This window comes from Lynx canadensis, chromosome A3, assembly GCF_007474595.2.
Source record: "Lynx canadensis isolate LIC74 chromosome A3, mLynCan4.pri.v2, whole genome shotgun sequence".
In the NCBI taxonomy this organism is placed as follows: Eukaryota; Metazoa; Chordata; class Mammalia; order Carnivora; family Felidae; genus Lynx; species Lynx canadensis.
In genome coordinates this window covers 62008256-62025458 of record NC_044305.1, presented here as the reverse complement: position 1 = coordinate 62025458, position 17203 = coordinate 62008256, and the positions used below count along the sequence as shown (strand labels likewise).

General features: G+C 47.5%; 1 protein-coding gene across 1 annotated transcript; it reads left to right on the top strand.

Moving 5' to 3' along the window:
• Positions 1 to 14472: 14472 nt before the first annotated feature.
• LOC115511224 (metal transporter CNNM4-like) lies at positions 14473 to 15406 on the top strand. The gene is made up of 2 exons (XM_030311783.1): positions 14473 to 14531; positions 14800 to 15406. Exons 1-2 carry the CDS (start codon positions 14473 to 14475, stop codon positions 15260 to 15262), a joined length of 522 nt encoding a protein of 173 aa, XP_030167643.1. The 3' UTR covers positions 15263 to 15406.
• The last annotated feature ends 1797 nt before the right edge of the window (positions 15407 to 17203 follow it).

Below are 17203 nucleotides of genomic sequence, written 5' to 3'. Positions count from 1 at the left end.
TCATCTATATCTGCCAGCTTTCCCTCTTCCCTCTCCTTTTCCACAGCCCACTTCCTCCTAGAGGCTTTCCCTGACTTCCTCAGGCAGTGGCAGTTGCCCCACTCTGAGCTCTCAATGTTCCCCAAGCACATTTCTTACAGAGCACTCACCAGTTCTGTCTCTGTCTTCCCAACAAACTTAACCAAAGTTAATTCTTTCCTGAACATAAATATATTTAATAAGAGAAACATGAATGTAAGCCTGTTTGATATTCAATATTTAAAATTAAAACTGTCACAACCATCGGGGCACTGCCTGGCTGCGTCGGTGGAACACGTGATGCTTGATAGTGGGGTTGTGAATTTGAGCCCCAGTTGGGTGTAGAGATTACTTAAAAATAAAATCTAAAAAAACAAAAACAAAACCCAAAAAACTGTTACAACCACTGATCATTTATAGACTCCACACAAAGTAGATATTTGGTATTAAGATATAAGGAATTGCAATGAATCTATTTGCGTCATACCCTAGCTTTAAAACCATTCATGGATATCAATTATCATAGGATAAAATCCAAATGCCTTAATGTAGCATTCAATGCCCTTCAACTTGACTCAAATCAGCCTGTACACACGTCAATTACAATGTGTCACCCTGAATTATGTGGCTCAATTAGCAAATTATGTGTTTGTCTCCCTGGCAAGGCTGGGAGCTCCTGGACCACAGGAAGCAGATCTTACTCATTTCCTATCATAGGCCCTACCCGCTTCCCCATTCCCTAACCCATCACCCAGCACGTAGTAGGAATTCCAATTGTTTTGAATAAAATTATTTCCATTATATTTCTGTCAGTTGGAATTGTTTTATTGTAATAAATATACATAAAATAAAATTTACCATTTTAACCACTTTTAAGTATACAGTTCAGAGGCAGTAAATACATTTACATTGCTGTGTGACCTATCTACTGGATTTTTTTTAATGTTTATTTATTTTTGAGAGAGACAGACAGAGTGCAAGTGTGGGAAGGGCAGAAAGAGAGGGAGACACAGAATCTGAAGCAGGCTCCAGGCTCTGAGCTGTCAGCACAGAGGCCCAACGCAGGGCTCGAACTCACAGACCACAAGATCATGATCTGAGCTGAAGTTGGACGCTTAACCAACTGAGTCACCCAGGTGCCCCTCTACTGGATTTTGGATAGAGTATCTCAGCATATCTTATTGTAAAATTCACTGTGATGAAGAAAAGGGAAATAAAGGAGAGTGTGTCAAAGACAAAATACACAGGACAATAGTTCAGATGATTTTCTCCAAACTGTTGCAATAAGGAAAATGCTCATTAGAAAGGAACATATCAAAGAAAAGGAAAGGGGCCTGGTGTTTCATAGAGGCAGGGAAACAAAGGGAATCATCATGAGGAAGGATAGAGAGGGTTTTATCTGAGTCACTGAGGAAGGAAGGCAAAAGTGGGTCTTATCTCAGAATATTCTAGAACAGGATAGTCCTTTGAAGATGAAGTTAGCCATTTCTCAGGACTCAAAATGGGATGAGAAGGGACACAAAAGGGTGAGGGGATTTTTTGACTGTAGCTGGTTTCCAGAAGTACAGGGTCCATATAAAATTCAATACTGTCAAGGTGTTGAGAGGAGGTGCAGGGAAACAGAAAAAGGAGCGATGTCTCCCTCCAACACCACGTTACACACATGTAGAGGCACCTTCTTGTAGCCAGGTCAGGTCTTGACCATCTTTTAGATGCTTAATGCTCTCTTTTTCTCCACAGAATCATCTCCCATGATCTAGAGCTGTATACCTCCAGCGTGGGGGCATTCACAGACAATGTGAGTTGTACATTCTAGCAGTTCTGGATGATGATTCCTCCACTTCCTTGTCTTCAAAGCCAAAGAGATACCTCCACTTAGGAGCCCCTTGAAATCTGATGCCCCTACCTCCACCCCATGTCAGAGGCTCCAAGGCAGCCTCTTGGCCCCATTCTTTCCTCTCCCCCCTGCCCTTCCCTTTTTAACCTTCCCATTCTATTTAAATCCACTCCCACCCAAAACCTAGGACCCAAAGCAGGGTCTAACATCAACCCTCCCAAAGCCAGGTAGACCACTCTTCCCTGCTCAGATATCCAGGTAAGGATTTGGAATTAGGTCCATCATCAGCCCTAGGATGGCAGCTAACCCAGTCCCACCCCTGCCCCAGCTCCTTTCCTCCCCAACCCACTCCCCATTCCCACCCGGCCCACCCCCACCCCCATCCCATACCTCCAGTTCTCCAAGCAGACCTAGAGCACAGAAGGGGACAGTAGCTCTAACACAAACTAGCCAACTACTTTCCGGTGGCAACTTACAAATTCTAGTCTCCCAACAAGCCACAATTAAATAGCCCGGAGTGCTTTGGGCATACACAGATGATTCGGTCCAACTCCCAAACACCTCATTGGTAAATCTAGGGTAGGGCCCAGGGATTTGGTTTTGAAAATCTCTCCCCAGGGAATGTGATATGCAGCCAACTTCCAGAAGTACAACCCTTTCACATCCAGTATCTCATTTTGACCTCACGTTGACTTGGTGTGGTGAGCAAGGTGGGCATTACTTCACTTTACGATTAGGACATCTGTACTCAGTTCATAAATTTTAAACAGGGTGCAGCACCTCAATTTAGAGGTAGGATTTTGAGATTTGTTTAAAGAACAAGTAACTGTAGACCTCTGCATTGTGAGTGTGAGCCATGCTGGGCTTAGAGATTACTTTAAAAAAAGATAAAAGGAGAGGTTCCTGGGTGGCTCAGTCAGTTAAGTGTCCGACTTCTTCGGCTCAGGTCATGGTCTCGCAGTTTGTGAGTCCGAGCCCCAAATCGGGCTCTGCCTGCTTCAGATTCTGTGTCTCCCTCTCTCTCTGCCTCTCTGCCACTCACGCTCTGTCTCTCTTTCTCTCTCTCAAAAATAAATAAACATTTAAAAAAAAAGAAAAAGAAAAAAATTCTTTGGAGGAAGATTGTGTGTGTACTGAGGAGAGGGTAGGATAGATGAAAAAAAGCAAAAAGATCTTGATAAATGTTGAAGCTGGGTTATGGGTATATGGGGATTCCCTCCACCTTTATGTATGTTTGAGAGTTGCCATAATAAAAAAAAAAAAACTTTTTAAAGTCTCCCTTGGAGATGATTACAAAATGTGCTGGGTATGCATTTGTGGTGTTTTCTAAATTTCCTCCAGGGAATGAAAACTGTAATTAACTGTAATCTGTGAAGTTCATTGTGACCCATCCAATATAATGTCATAACTAAAAAGAGAGAGGAGTCTGCAATCTGGAAAAAGAACAGTCAATGGATGAAAATATGTCTGAGTCTATCAATTCTGTCCAGGGAGAGAGTATTTCTAAGTATCCTGTGTTGGTTAAAATCAAGCCTACTCTCCTAACATATTCATAACGACTTCCCACTTAACATTCTAGCTCTCTTAGAATTTCTCAGTATATTAACTAATTAATTTCTCAGCATATTAGGAAATTAGTATTAGCATATTATTATATTGCTAGTACTAGTATGTTCATATGTTAATTAAGAAATTAGTATTTGGCTTTATCACTTCATTACTTCATAACACTTTAGTCAGTATGACTTACGCTCCCCAATGTGTTTTCCCATCAGTGAATTGATAAAAATCAATATCCTGAGGACCAGATCTCAGATCTGTGGTGGCTCTATGAAGGGGCAAATGAATTAGGGACTGTCTCGAGGCATCCAGATGCCTGCTTGTCACAGGTAAGTTGGGACATAAGATTCACTAAAAATTGCAGGAAGAGGTTGGGAAGGAGGGAGAACTCTGGCATGTGGAGTTGGAATGAAAACATCTGCCGTTTTGAGATCTACCTCTACCTTATGACCTGAAGCAAATGACACAATCTCTCTTAGCCTCAAATTCTCTATCTGTAAATTGGGTGATGAAACCTACCACACTGGGTTGTTGAGAGCATTAAATGAAAAAATGTATAAGGGATGAACATGCACACTGTAGACTCTAAAGAGTTCTATAAGTACACAAATCACTATTGTTCATAAAGTTTTGTTATGGCTTGTCTACTTGTGTTCTGAAATGTGTTCTAGGAAAGGAGATTTGGTCCCTTTATTTTTATTTTGTTTAATGTTTATTTACTTATTTATTTTAATTGTTTTAATGTTTATTTATTTTTGAGAGAGTGTGGGTGGGGAGGGGCAGAAAGAGAGGGAGACACAAAATCTGAGGCAAGCTCCAGGTTCTGAGCTAGACTCCGACCTGGGTTTTGAACCCACAAGCCATGAGATCATGACCTGAGCCAAAGTCGGACGCTCAAATGACTGAGCCATCCAGGTGCCCCAATTTTTATTTATTTTTGAGAGAGAGAGAGAGAGAAAGAGAGAGAGAGAGAGAGAGAGTGCATGCTTGGGAGCACATGCAAGCAGGGGAGGGGCAGAGAGAGAGGGAGACAGAGCATCCAAAGCAGGTTCTGTGCTGACAGCAGAGACCTCAGTGTGGGTCTTGAACTTATTAACCTGGAGACCATGACCTGAACCAAGTTGGATGCTTAGCCGATTGAGGCACCCAGGGGCCCCTGGATTTGGTCCCTTTAGAAGAAAGTATATGTACTGGAAATTGGTTTATAAATGGAATAGAAACTACTGACTGATGTGAGAATATTCCTCAGGGATCGTGGGGGGCAGGCAGAGTAGAAGTGTATAATATGTAAATCCTATCACTGGGGCTTATAATTAGAAATAGGATATGCTGTATCTTCAAAGGTCAAACAACAAAAAAATAAAAGTCTTCGGTGGGTATAATTTTCCTCATTCACCTTCTGCCTGTGGAAGATGAACAGACAGGAGCCCTGAGCTCTCCGGATGCTGGATGAGTGGGGAGGTGCAAGGGGACAGCTGATCTACAGCTATGATAGAAGCCAAGGGAGGGGGTGAATGAGGTTGGAAATTCCCATGCTCTGCAGCAAGCAGCACCCATTGCTGTAAGAAACTGCAGGCTCTTCAGGATGGGTGGGAGCCATGTGAACCAGGGAAGCTATCTTGGAAGTTAACCTGGCCCGAAGTCCTGAGCCAACCAGATGATGGCTACTTCCAAGTCAGACTGAGGGTTATTAGCTCTAGAGGAAAAACCAAGAAGTCAAGGTTAGACCAAATACTGATGGATAAAAACTGAGATTAATGCATAAGGAGTCCAACTGCAAAAATATGATTGTAGAAGTGCCTGGGTGGCTCAGTTGGTTAAGCACCAGACTCTTGATTTCAGCTCAGGTCATGATCTCACCGTTAGTGAGTTCAAGCCCTGCATCAGGCTCTCTGCTGTTAGTGCAGAGCCTGCTTCAGATCCTCTGTCTCCCTCTCTCTCTGCCCCTCTCCCACTCACACTCTCCCTCTCTCAGAAATAAACAATTTTTTAAAATTCTTAATATTTCTTTAAATCATATTCCACTTGGTATTTCTTTAAACAACTAGACTCATACATGGCTGTAAAAAGATTTCTATATTCTAAAATTCATGAAGACTTTTATGATGTTCCTTGGTTTCAATGTTTCTCAATGAGAATGACAGCTTGGAATGCAAACTTAGACAGGTTTAGGTTTCAATTCTTGGCTCTTTTGATCTTATTGATCTTGTATGACCTTGAGCAAGTTATTTAACCTCTTTGGGACCCAGTTTTCTATCTGTAAAAGGAGAATGATAGTAACACCTACCTCAAACAATTGCTATAAATATTTAAATGAAGAAAGGAGTGAGGGCGCCTGGCTGGTTCAGTCAGAAAAGCATAAGACAGTTGATCTCTGGGTCATGAATTCAAGCCCCATGTTGGGTGTAAAGATTACTTAACAAAAGGGGCACCTGAGTGGCTCAGTCGGTTGAGCATCTGACTCTTGATTTCAGCTCAGGTCATGATCTGGCAGTTTGTGAGTTCAAGCCCTGCATTAGGCCCTGTGCTGACAGCTCAGAGTCTGAGGCCTGCTTCAGATTCTGTGTCTCCCTCTCTCTTTGCCCCTCACCCACTTGCACTCTGTCTGTCTCTCTGTCTCTGTCTCTCAAAAATAAATAAACATTAAAAATTTTTTTTAAAGAAACTGGGAGTCTCTGGAAGGTTTTGATCAGAGGGGGTTTATCATTTAAGTGTTTTAGAGAATCACTCTGCTGCTGGCTTGAGAAAAAACTGTAGGGAGGAAAGGGCAGAAGCAAGGAGACCAAGAATATTGGTAATCCGGGGCGCCTGGGTGGCGCAGTCGGTTAAGCGTCCGACTTCAGCCAGGTCATGATCTCGCGGTCCGTGAGTTCGAGCCCCGCGTCAGGCTCTGGGCTGATGGCTCAGAGCCTGGAGCCTGTTTTCGATTCTGTGTCTCCCTCTCTCTCTGCCCCTCCCCCATTCATGCTCTGTCTCTCTCTGTCCCAAAAAAAATAAATAAACGTTGAAAAAAAAATTAAAAAAAAAAAAAAAGAATATTGGTAATCCAAGTGAGCAAGGAAGGTGCCTGGGGCCTGGGTGGTGGCAGCAGAAGTGAGGAGAGGTAGCTGGATTTTAGATGTATTTTCAAGGTACAGTTAACAGATTTGTTGATCGATCTGATAGAGGTATAAAGGAACCAGAGGAAAAAAGGATAATTCCAAGATTTTCTGGCTACAGCAGCTGGAAAGATGGAATCGTCATATACTGATAGGAGGGAAATCATGAGAGAGATATGTTTTGGAGGAAAGATATTTTAATTTTGGTGGTACTGGGTTTATGCATCTACTGGAAATCCAAGCAGAGAATGGGCCCTCTGATCCTACCATCATCCCAGTAAGACCAAATTCCCAATATTTAAGAAGAGAAGTTGGGGGTCAGGGTCGGAGGAAGTTTGTCAGCTGATTAGTGTTCAGTAGAGAGGACTTTCCCTCACCTACTGTGATAGCCAGCTTCCAAACGGTCCCCTCTGACCCCTGCCACCTGCTCCTGTAGGGTCCTTTCCCGTCGTGTATCAATTTTGGTCTATATGACCAATAGGATATGGAAGATGTGGTGGTACGTCATTTCTAAGGCTAGGCCATAAAAGACATGGCTTCCATCTCAAATCACGTGTTACAGGCAAAGCCAGCTACCATGTTGTAAATAGCCCAATGGAGAGGTCCATGGGACAAAAAACCAAGTCCTCCTGCCAGCATCCATGTAAGTGAGCTTGGAGGTGAATCTTCCAGCCCCAACCAAGCCTTCGGATGACCTCAGCCCCAGCCAACATCTTGACTTCAATTTGTGAGAAACTCTGAGCCAGAACCGCCCAGCTAAACTGCTTCCCAGTTCCTGACCCACAGAAACTATGACATAATAAGTATTATTTTAGGCCACTAAGTTCTGCATTTGTTATGCGGCAATAGGTAACTAACATACCTGTCAAAGTCAAGCGAAGGAGATGCTCTAAGAAAACTTGGAGGGAAAAAAAAAAAGAAAAAGAAAATTCGGAGGGTCCTGCAAGAAGAGAGACTGGCATCTTATTCCACAATTAGACCTCTGCTTAGGCAGTAGACTTACTATTTTGCCCTGGGTAGTCTATACTGCAACCATTGGATGGACTCATTCAAGAGGGGCTGCCTGACAGGCAAAGTGTATCTCAACGGCAAGAAGCTGGAGGGGAGGAGTCCCAACAAGGGCTGAGGTGAACTTTCTACTATGAGAAACCAACAACTGGACACAAACAACATTCAGTCAAGTGGCAACAACCACAAAGTCGGGGGCGGAGGGGAAGGTTTCAAACTATGGGAGATTAAGCAAAGACAAATTCTCTTTCTTCCCTTCTTGCCCTACCAGGCCCCAATATTAGAGAAGTTTGATCCTGAAAATGAAGAGGGAAGTATCCTAGAACAAGCACATGACCCATTTCGCTTGACACATTCACACATCCACAAACACCTCCCCTCTCCAAAACTGGCTACAGTGATTGGAGAACTGAGGACTGACCAAGGCCCTTCCCCACTCCAAGTCCAGGGAGCAGAAAGTGTGATCTCCAGTTAGGGACTCTCTCCCCATATAAAAGCATACAGCAGACTCCTGATTGGAGCTTCTTGGTATCCTGTCCACCCTAGGTGGACAATTGTCCACCCTAGATGTCAATTGTTATGGCCTGAGGTACTTTGTACAGGCCTGGTCAGTTGTCTGTCTCCAGTAGAATCCATGCGAAAGGAGGTGGGACAGGTCCCCAGAGAATAGGGAGTACTGTTCCCTGAAGAAGGGGACAGGAAGCTGGACAGCTCAGAGCAACAGATGCCCACTACATCTAATCCTGTTGATCTTTTTTTTTTTTTTTAATGTTTATTTAGTTTTAAGAGAAAGAGAAAGAGAAGCACAAGCTGGAGTGAGGCAGAGAGAGAGAGGGAGACACAGAATCCGAAGCAGGCTCCAGGCTCTGAGATGTCCACACAGAGCCCAACGCAGGGCTTGAACCCACCAACCATGAGATCATGACCTGAGCCAAAATCAGACGCCCAACCGACTGAGCCACCCAGGTGGCCCTGATCTCTCTCTTTTTTTAAATTTTTATTTGTTTTTGAGAAGGAGCGAGAGGGTGAGTGGGGGCAGGGCAGAGAGAGAGGAAAAGAGAGGATCCCAAGCAGGCTGTGCACCGGCATTGCAGAGCCCAATGCAGGGCTCGATCCCAGGAACCTGTGAGATCATTACCTGAGCCGAAATCCAGAGTAGGACCCTTAACTGACTGAGCCACCTAGGCACTCCATGATCTTGTTGATCTTATCTTTGCCTTCTCTTGATTGCTTAGGAAAATTACACATCAGAGAATTTAAATGAGGATAGAACCTGATTATCAGACCCAGTCCCCTCATGTTGGAGATAAGGCCCCAAGGCCCTTCGGGCCTCGCCATTTGTTGAAGGCTCTACAGGTATTTGGTACCTGCGCAATTGTTTGGGACAAACCTGTAGAAATCTGGACACTTGGGAATGAAGGTCTCAAAGGCTGTCTCCTTTTCTGGGCAGGGCTTGGAGACAATAAGATTCAGTGATCAGGAACTTGCCTCACTGATCTGCCTGGGGAGATTTATTGCCTCATGTGGATTATGCCAGGCACTGTGGGTGTGGGTATCATTTATAAGGAGAACATTCAAACTCCCACCAGTCTTCCTAAGTTTCATCCAAAGAGAATTCCCGTGGATGCTCATGAGCAATGCATGAGACTGATGCCAGTATTTTTCAAATTGGAGATCGGCCAAGAAATCACTTTAGTTAGGTGCAGGGTAGACTTTTTTTTTTTCTTCACTTTTTTAAGACATAGGCTAGAGTGGAAATTGTATTAAGGGGTAAATGCAATTTTATGAAACAGTTTTCTAGCTGCAATTTTATATATAAAACTACTGGCTAGAAGCTTCCTCCTCATTTCCCATTCCTGGCCCCCAACAGTATTATTCCTAGCCTCTTTTTTAGGAAAATCCAATTCATTCCACAAATGCATATGGAATACCAAGCATGTTGGATACAGAGATGCCTATTGACACAGGTTTTGTCCTTGAGGGACTCTCAACCCAGTGGGAAATGTCCTACAGTCCAGAGTAAAGGAGAAAATGAAGTGGGCAGAAGGTGGCAAAATACAGAGAAACAATTTCTGGGCAGTGGATAGGGAAGTTGGGGGAACTTCTGTTTTCTATTTATGATTTGAATTTGTTGCAAGGAGCATGTATCATTTTGGCAATTTTAAAAGCCCAGTAAAAATATAAAAATACAGGAATGAATAAATGAATAAAATATGAAAGTCCTGGCCTGAGGGAAGGAAAGAAACCTATTTAGGAGAGCAGTGCTACCAAACTTGGGCTCATTTAGTCCCTTTAGTACAATCCAAGGGTCTCTTGATCCCCATCTTAAAAATGGAGAAATCAAGACCCTAAGAAGTCAAGCACTATTGCCCCAATTCACCAGCTGGTAAGGGACAGAGCCCATGGCATTTCTGCTATAGCCTGTTTCCATTTGCCAGCTACGAAAAAGGGCTGGAAACTAGGGACAATGACTTCAAGAAGTTGTTCTTAAGCTTTTGTAAATACTCAGTGTTTTTATCTTGCTCTTCCTTACTTTTCTCTGGAGATTAACAGTTAATCTCTTAACATAAAAAAGGGTCTTGGTGTTTTTGGAGGCAGAAGGAAAAGCTTGTTGGGGTAGCCAGTCTTGGGGACAGGGGCTCTCCAGTGCAGGAGGGGAGGAGGAAAGCAGAAAGGAGAGTAGGGCAGGGCCCTGGAGCTCAGCCCCTCTCACATATGTGCTTGCCTGGGACTCTTCACAGGGGCCCTGCTCTCCCCAGGAGGACTTGCCTTCTGGGTTGTCAAGTCTCTCAGATCTGAGTGACAGGCTTCCCACTTTCCCACTTGCCAGCCTTTGCAGCCTGAACCTGCATGCACCATGACAACCCCTGTCACCTCCAGCAGCACTACCTGCACCCCAGCCTCCTTTGTTCCCTTACCACGGAGCCCCAAGGGGTCCAGATGTGGTCTTTTAGTCCTGATGATCTCCCTTGGCCTCTCTTCTCTATCATCCTCTATAGACTTTCTGTCTCTGCAGGGAAAGGGAAGGGAAAGAACTCGAAGACAGCAGCTAGAGTTGGATGCAGATACACAGTGGGGCTAATGAAATCTGAGTGTCCTCTAAAAATCCCTGCCTTGTCATGTCCATCACCATCATGGTTACTGATCATGTTCATTGAGCTCTTACCAGGTGCCAGGCATCATCTGACTCAATACTCCAGAATGTCCCAGAGTCCCAGGTCACACAGGCAACCCACGGCCAAGCCAGCCCCACAGTGTGCCTCCTGAGCTGTGCCTGAACCCCTATGGTGAGGCATCCTCCCTCCTGTGGTCCTGTCCCAAAGGAGAACAATTTATCCTATGGCCATGGAGCTTGAAACCTACCCAATTAATACAAACGCTTCCTCCCCTTTGCTGTTCTGGCATTCTACTTCCTGTCACAGGCACATCCTATTATTGGCCTGAATCCGTTGTTCTGATGCTTTCATCCCCTCCTCTGGCTTAATGAGGTGTCTGTCTCAGGTAGAAAATGATACCAGGTCCTCATGTCCCCACTTGTTGGGGTGACCTGAGTTGAGATTTGAGCCACGGTACCATCTCAGCTACCCCCATGCTTGCTCTGTCCCTCTGTGGAGGGATGACTGCCCCTTCTTTCCCAAGACAATTTAATAGCACAGATATAACTTGCAAATCCTCAGGGTTATTGCAGATTTGCGGAGAGCTGGTGAACAGGCCACTGCATGTATTGATGTGGCCCCTCCCTCACTCTGAAAATTGCTCCCAACCAGGCTTTTGAACCCCAGGGCCCACAGCATCCTCCAAGGGACTTGGGGGGGCATGGCAGCCCTCAGGCTCTGAGCTCCACCAGCAGATGGGCTGCTTATCTGGCAGCAGCTCCTCATCCTGGACACCCAAATGTTGAAGAGGACTAAAAAACAGCCTGGAGGATCACAGCCTGAGGAGCAGAACAGGAGATCCCAGGTTACTATTTAGGACCTTGTTCTTCATTGGGTTCTTAGGGTCAGCACATCGCCAGGTACAAAATAAGGGGCAATAGACTTTTAAGCCTGTCTCCCTGCACAGGACCAGAAAGGAGTGCTCTCCAGGAGGTGTAGACATGCTGCCATAGGGCCCAGAAAGAACCTGTCAGGTCCCAAAGTCATGAGTGGAGTGCTCTGTGATGCTCAAAAGTCAGGTACCAGACCCCTCTGAGAAAGACCTTCCCCAAACTCCTTACTTGCAAATAGAGATAATTCAGGGGAGTAAGGGCTTCCACCCTGCAGCAGAGAAACAGGTCTGACCCCCAAAGTAGACAGACTTCTCATTTGCACATCTCTTTCTGCACTTCTCACAGCCTGGTTCACAGAAGCCACACATTTGTCCAGGCTTCCTGACTCTTCACACAAATAGACCTCCATCTCCATGTTGTCCCCACCGATCTGTGGGAGAGGTTTTTCAACTCTGCAGATCAGAAAAGTTTAAATGCCCTAACCAGAGATAAAAGCCTAGCAGGAGAGGTACCTGGGTGGCTCAGTTGGTTGAAGATCTGACTCTTGGTTTTGGCTCAGGTCATGATCTCCCAGTTGTGGGCTGCAGCCCACATTAGACTCTGTACTGGCAGTACGGAGCCTGCTTGGATTCCCTCTCTCTGCCCCTTCCCTGCTCACTCGCTAGATAGATAGATAGGAACAAATTTTAGGGGGGAAAAAAAAGCCTGGCAGGAAATGACCTGGACTCCAGTCTGGACCTCAATAGCTCCTCTGACACTTTCTGAGTTACACTGCTTTTAATTTCGAGAGATTCTTGTCTTCGCTGCCAGATTGAAGGCTCTGGGTGGGCAACAAGGTATTTCATTTCTTTACTTTGTTGATTCTGTTCTATTCACTTAAGTACGGATGTGAATGCAAATGTGGATGGGTGGAATTAAATGAACTTTAGCAGAGACTAACTCTTCTTACCAGATTCCCACTTAAACCCAAGTATCTCAAAAGCTTTTTTTTCCCCTTCCCTTTGTTGACTTCTCTTATTGGACTCAGTGCATATACAGGGAGCTTCTGAGTTTGACAGTTTGAAAAGGGCAAAATAAAAATAGCCGATTGGTCAACAATAGAATGGTAAAGTCTCTAAGTACCATGGGAAGGGTGTTTCCAGCTGGCTGGAAAAAGATGAAATGAGGTGGACAAAAGCCTCTCTGAAAGCTGGGCTTGCTCTGAGGTGATGCAGGTGGCTCATCCTGTATCGGTGGAGAAGGGAGGGAACAGCCAGTCCAAGGTTCTGCTTTCTGTTTTTGCTCTGTCTCGGCTAGTGCCCATCCGGGGGCTCCTGCTCCTTACAAAAGTGGCCAGCTAGAAACACTGTAGAATATGAAGTGAGGCGCCTACCTGAAAGGGACTGCTTCAGGCTGGCCTAGTATGCACAACACTATAGGATTGTTCCTCTCTGTTTGGGCTCTTTCCGGCTGGTATTGATTGTTGCTTTTATTGGCAAACAGTATACCACAACAAAAATAAACACATGTGTTTGTGCAGGGAGAGAGTAAAATGGATTCTGTGTCTCCAGGGTTGGGAAAAAAACTTGCTCTGAGACCCAGTGGTCAACCTGGTACCCGATTCCCTATTTTGTGCACCTCTGCAATTATTGTGAGGTTGTTTGTCTGTCTGTCTCCTTCCCCCTAACAGGGCAGGCGGCTGCGGTCTTCCCCACACCTCCTGAGTGCTTGGTGCTCAATTCATAGTCGCTAACTGACACCAAGGTAGGGCCATCCAGGAAGTAGTCATTTCAGGGCTAGGCCTGGCGCCACACCTCTCAGCTCATTTTCACATGCGTCTGCTCCAGCTGGCCAGTCACCACCACAATTTGGGGTTAGGGGTTTGGTCTGGAAGGGCAGGCAACAACAACATCAGCTACACAGAACATTCAGAATTGTCCTGTCCTGTTCAATGCCTAGGCCAAGTGTTCCCATAAGCTTAGTGAGATGGTGCCGCCTTGTCATTCTTACTCCCGTTTTATAGATATAGAAACCTGGTCTGAGAGACACTCCAATGTGCCTTACCAGTCACACAAGCCTGTTCTTAAAATAGCAATCTGGAGGGACTCCAACTTGTGCCTAGATTCAATTTCTTCATCTGTTAAATGGAAAAATAACACTAACTCTTAGTGTTGTGCAAAGGATTAAATAAATATTATGCATGTGTGTTTACTTGCTTATTGTCTGCTCTAGACTGTAAACTCCAGGAGGCAGGGGCTTTGGCTTATTCACCGCTATATTGTCAGAGTCTGGAACAAGATGCCTGGCACATAGGAGGGACTCAACATTTGCGTCCTAAAAGGAAATGACCTGAGATAAGACTAGGACGGACCCTGGCCCTTCTTTCTGCGGGTACAATCTATATCTTCAGTTTCCCAGATTCTCCTCCAACCAGGCAGCCACTGGCCAAAGGATGTCTCAGACTGGGGGCAGGGCCGTGGAACCTACTTCTGGCTTTGGGACAAGGTCATCAAAACCCTCAAGGGGCGCCTGGGTGGCGCAGTCGGTTAAGCATCCGACTTCAGCCAGGTCACGATCTCGCGGTCTGTGAGTTCGAGCCCCGCGTCGGGCTCTGGGCTGATGGCTCAGAGCCTGGAGCCTGTTTCCGATTCTGTGCCTCCCTCTCTCTCTGCCCCTCCCCCGTTCATGCTCTGTCTCTCTCTGTCCCAAAAATAAATAAACGTTGAAAAAAAAAACCAAAAACCCTCAAGAGTGCAGAGGCCACAAAAGTCAGGGGCACTCTGCAAGGCCGAAAGGCCTGTAGGCCTCTCAGGCCTCAGCCTCAGGTTCTCCTTTTCTTTTTTCTTTTTGTACCAGTAAAAAGCATTTTTCTCGCCCGAGCACAACGTGGTACTGCTTCCGAGGTTCCAGCAAAGAGCAATTCCCCCCAGACCCCCCCCCCCCCCCCCCAAGAAAGCGCCAGGGCTCTGGGGAAAGAGCCTAGCATGCGAAGCCCGGCTAGGTTGCGGCAGAGGAGCGGCGAGACCAGGAGCGCAGGACCGGGGCAAGCAGGAGAGCGGGGCCTGCGCGGACAACCATTCTGCGTGAGCAGAAAGGCCCGCGGGAATGGCCGCGCGAGGAGAAGGGCGGGGCGAGCGTCCGCCCGCGGCTCCCGCGCTCAGGCGCAGCTCCACCTAAGCGCGGGACCCCCTTAAGGGCGGGCACCGGAGCCGCGCTTCCAGAGGCGGGGTCTCCCATGCAATAAGGGGCGTGGGTCGGCGGGGCGGGGCGGGAGGGGGCGCTGACCTGACGTCAGGCCTGCGGCCCGGCAGTTGCTCGGCGGCGGCGAAGCGGCAGGAGCAGCGGGCGGGAGCGGGGCCGCGCGGCGGGGCGCGGGGAGCGGCGGCGGCCGAGCCGGAGCAACATGGCGCCGGTGGGCGGGGCGGGCGCCGGGGCGGCGGGCCGGCCCGAGGGCGCCTCCTCCTGGCGACGCTGCTGCTGCTGGTGCTGCTGTGGCGCGGGGGGCCCTTGGTCAGAGCTGACCCCCATCGGGGCGCGATCCTGGGCATGAGGCTGGCGAGCTGTAACAAATCGTGTGGGATGAATCCGGATGGCATCATCTTCGTGTCCGAGGGCAGTACGGTGAACCTGAGGCTGTACGGCCAGAGGCTGGGCTCCATCTCCAGCAACCTGATTTCCTTCACCGAGGTGGACAACTCCGAGGCCACCCACAACTCCACCAACTGCCCCCGAGCTCACCAAGGACCTGTGTCGTCCAGCAGCTGGTCAACGTGAGTCGAGGGGAAACACGTCCGGGATGCTGGTGGTGCTCACTAAGTTCCTCCGGAGGAGCGAGAACATGAACTGTATGCACTGTGCACCCGGGCTGGGGTGGACGGGCCCTGGCAGAGGTGGACCGATAAGGACTCGCTGCTCTTCATGGTGGAGGAGGCTGGGAGGTTCCTGCCCCTCTGGCTGCACATCCTCCTCATTATGGTGCTGCTGGTGCTGTCGGGCATATTTTCTGGTCTCAACCTGGGGCTTATGGCCCTGGACCCCATGGAGCTGCGCATCGTGCAGAACTGTGGCACCCAGAAGGAAAGGCGCTATGCCCGGAAGATCGAGCCCATTCGGCGCAAGGGCAACTACTTACTCTGCTCGCTGCTCCTGGGAAACGTGCTGGTCAACACCTCCCTCACCATCCTTCTAGACATCCTCATTGGGTCTGGACTCATGGCGGTGGCCTCCTCCACCATTGGCATTGTCATCTTTGGGAGATTGTACCTCAGGCCTTTGTGCTCCCGACACGGGCTGGCAGTGGGTGCCAATACTATCATTCTCACCAAATTCTTTATGCTTCTCACCTTCCCCCTCAGTTTCCCCATTAGCAAGCTCCTGGATTTTGTTTTGGGCCAGGAGATTCGCACTGTTTACAATCGGGAGAAGCTGATGGAGATGTTGAAGGTAACGGAGCCCTATAATGATCTGGTGAAAGAGGAGCTAAATATGATCCAGGGTGCCCTGGAGCTACGGACCAAGACCGTGGAGGACATCATGACCCAGCTCCAAGACTGCTTCATGATCCGCAGTGATGCCATCCTGGACTTCAACACCATGTCAGAGATTATGGAAAGTGGCTATACCCGCATCCCCGTGTTTGAAGACGAGCAGTCCAATATTGTAGATATTCTCTATGTCAAAGACTTGGCCTTCGTGGACCCTGACGACTGCACCCCCCTCAAGACCATCACCCGCTTCTATAACCATCCAGTGCATTTTGTCTTCCATGACACCAAGTTGGATGCCATGCTGGAGGAGTTTCAAGAAGGGTAAGGCCTGATGCTCGCCCTCTCCGTTAACTGTCTTTGTGACACCTCTCATTCGCTTGCCTGTTTTGTGTCTGCTGGTCTTAGTGTTTTTGTGTGACTCTTTTCCTTTGCCCATCACTTCCTGTGCCTCTGAGGTGAATGGTATTTGGGACAGCAGGAACATTTCCTAAGCGTCTGCTGTCTGCCAGCTACTGTGCTTTGTGCTTCAGGTGAATCAGAGCTGAGACACACTCGTGCACTTGGAGGGATAGAGCAAGGCCTCAGGGAGCTATTGAAGCAGGACAGAGTAAGGCTAATGCCTTAAAAGAGGCCACGGACATTAGAGTGTGGAGCCCCACATCTGAGTGGGCTGAGGTGGGGAAGGGGCTGGGGACCTGGGAAAACCTTCACATGGGAGGAAGCATTTGAGGAGAGCCTGAAGATATGGGGAGACGTGGTACTTGAGGCACGGGGAACCCCATGAGTTGCAGAGCACCTGATTGGGGTGGCAAAGGATGTGCTTGGGCCCAGCAGATGGTCCTGTTGAGCTGGGTATAGGCTCTGCCGCTCAGTGGTCAGGGGGGAGAGGCTGAGTCATCTGGGCCTTTGGAAGAGCCTGCAGTCAGGGCAGTAAGTTTGCTTGGAGCTTGGAGCTTTCGGAAGTTTTGAGCAAGAGTGATGTTACTGGAGCTCCTAGCCCACAGAAGCCGAGTTGGGAGGTCTCTGGTTTGCTCCCCACTCAGAACAGTGCCAAGTAATGCTTTCGACTACTCAGCAGAAGCAAGCACATCAAGTTTGGTTATTGTTCTGTCTTTTGCAGGCGCCAAACATAAGCTTCCCTCCTGTGGTCTGAGAATCTTCAGCTGGCCTTGCAGTGCCTTGTGTTTTTTTCTCACATGGGTTCTTGGCCAGTTCTCAGGTAGTTAGA

What these genes read in the sequence shown, in the direction of transcription:
- LOC115511224 (XM_030311783.1), top strand. Translation starts at nt 14,473, where the DNA reads ATGCGAAGCCCGGCTAGGTTGCGGCAGAGGAGCGGCGAGACCAGGAGC. An exon ending in ACCAGGAGCGCAGGACCGGG is followed by an intron (nt 14,532 to 14,799) that starts GCAAGCAGGAGA and finishes GCGGCCCGGCAG; the next exon opens with TTGCTCGGCGGCGGCGAAGC.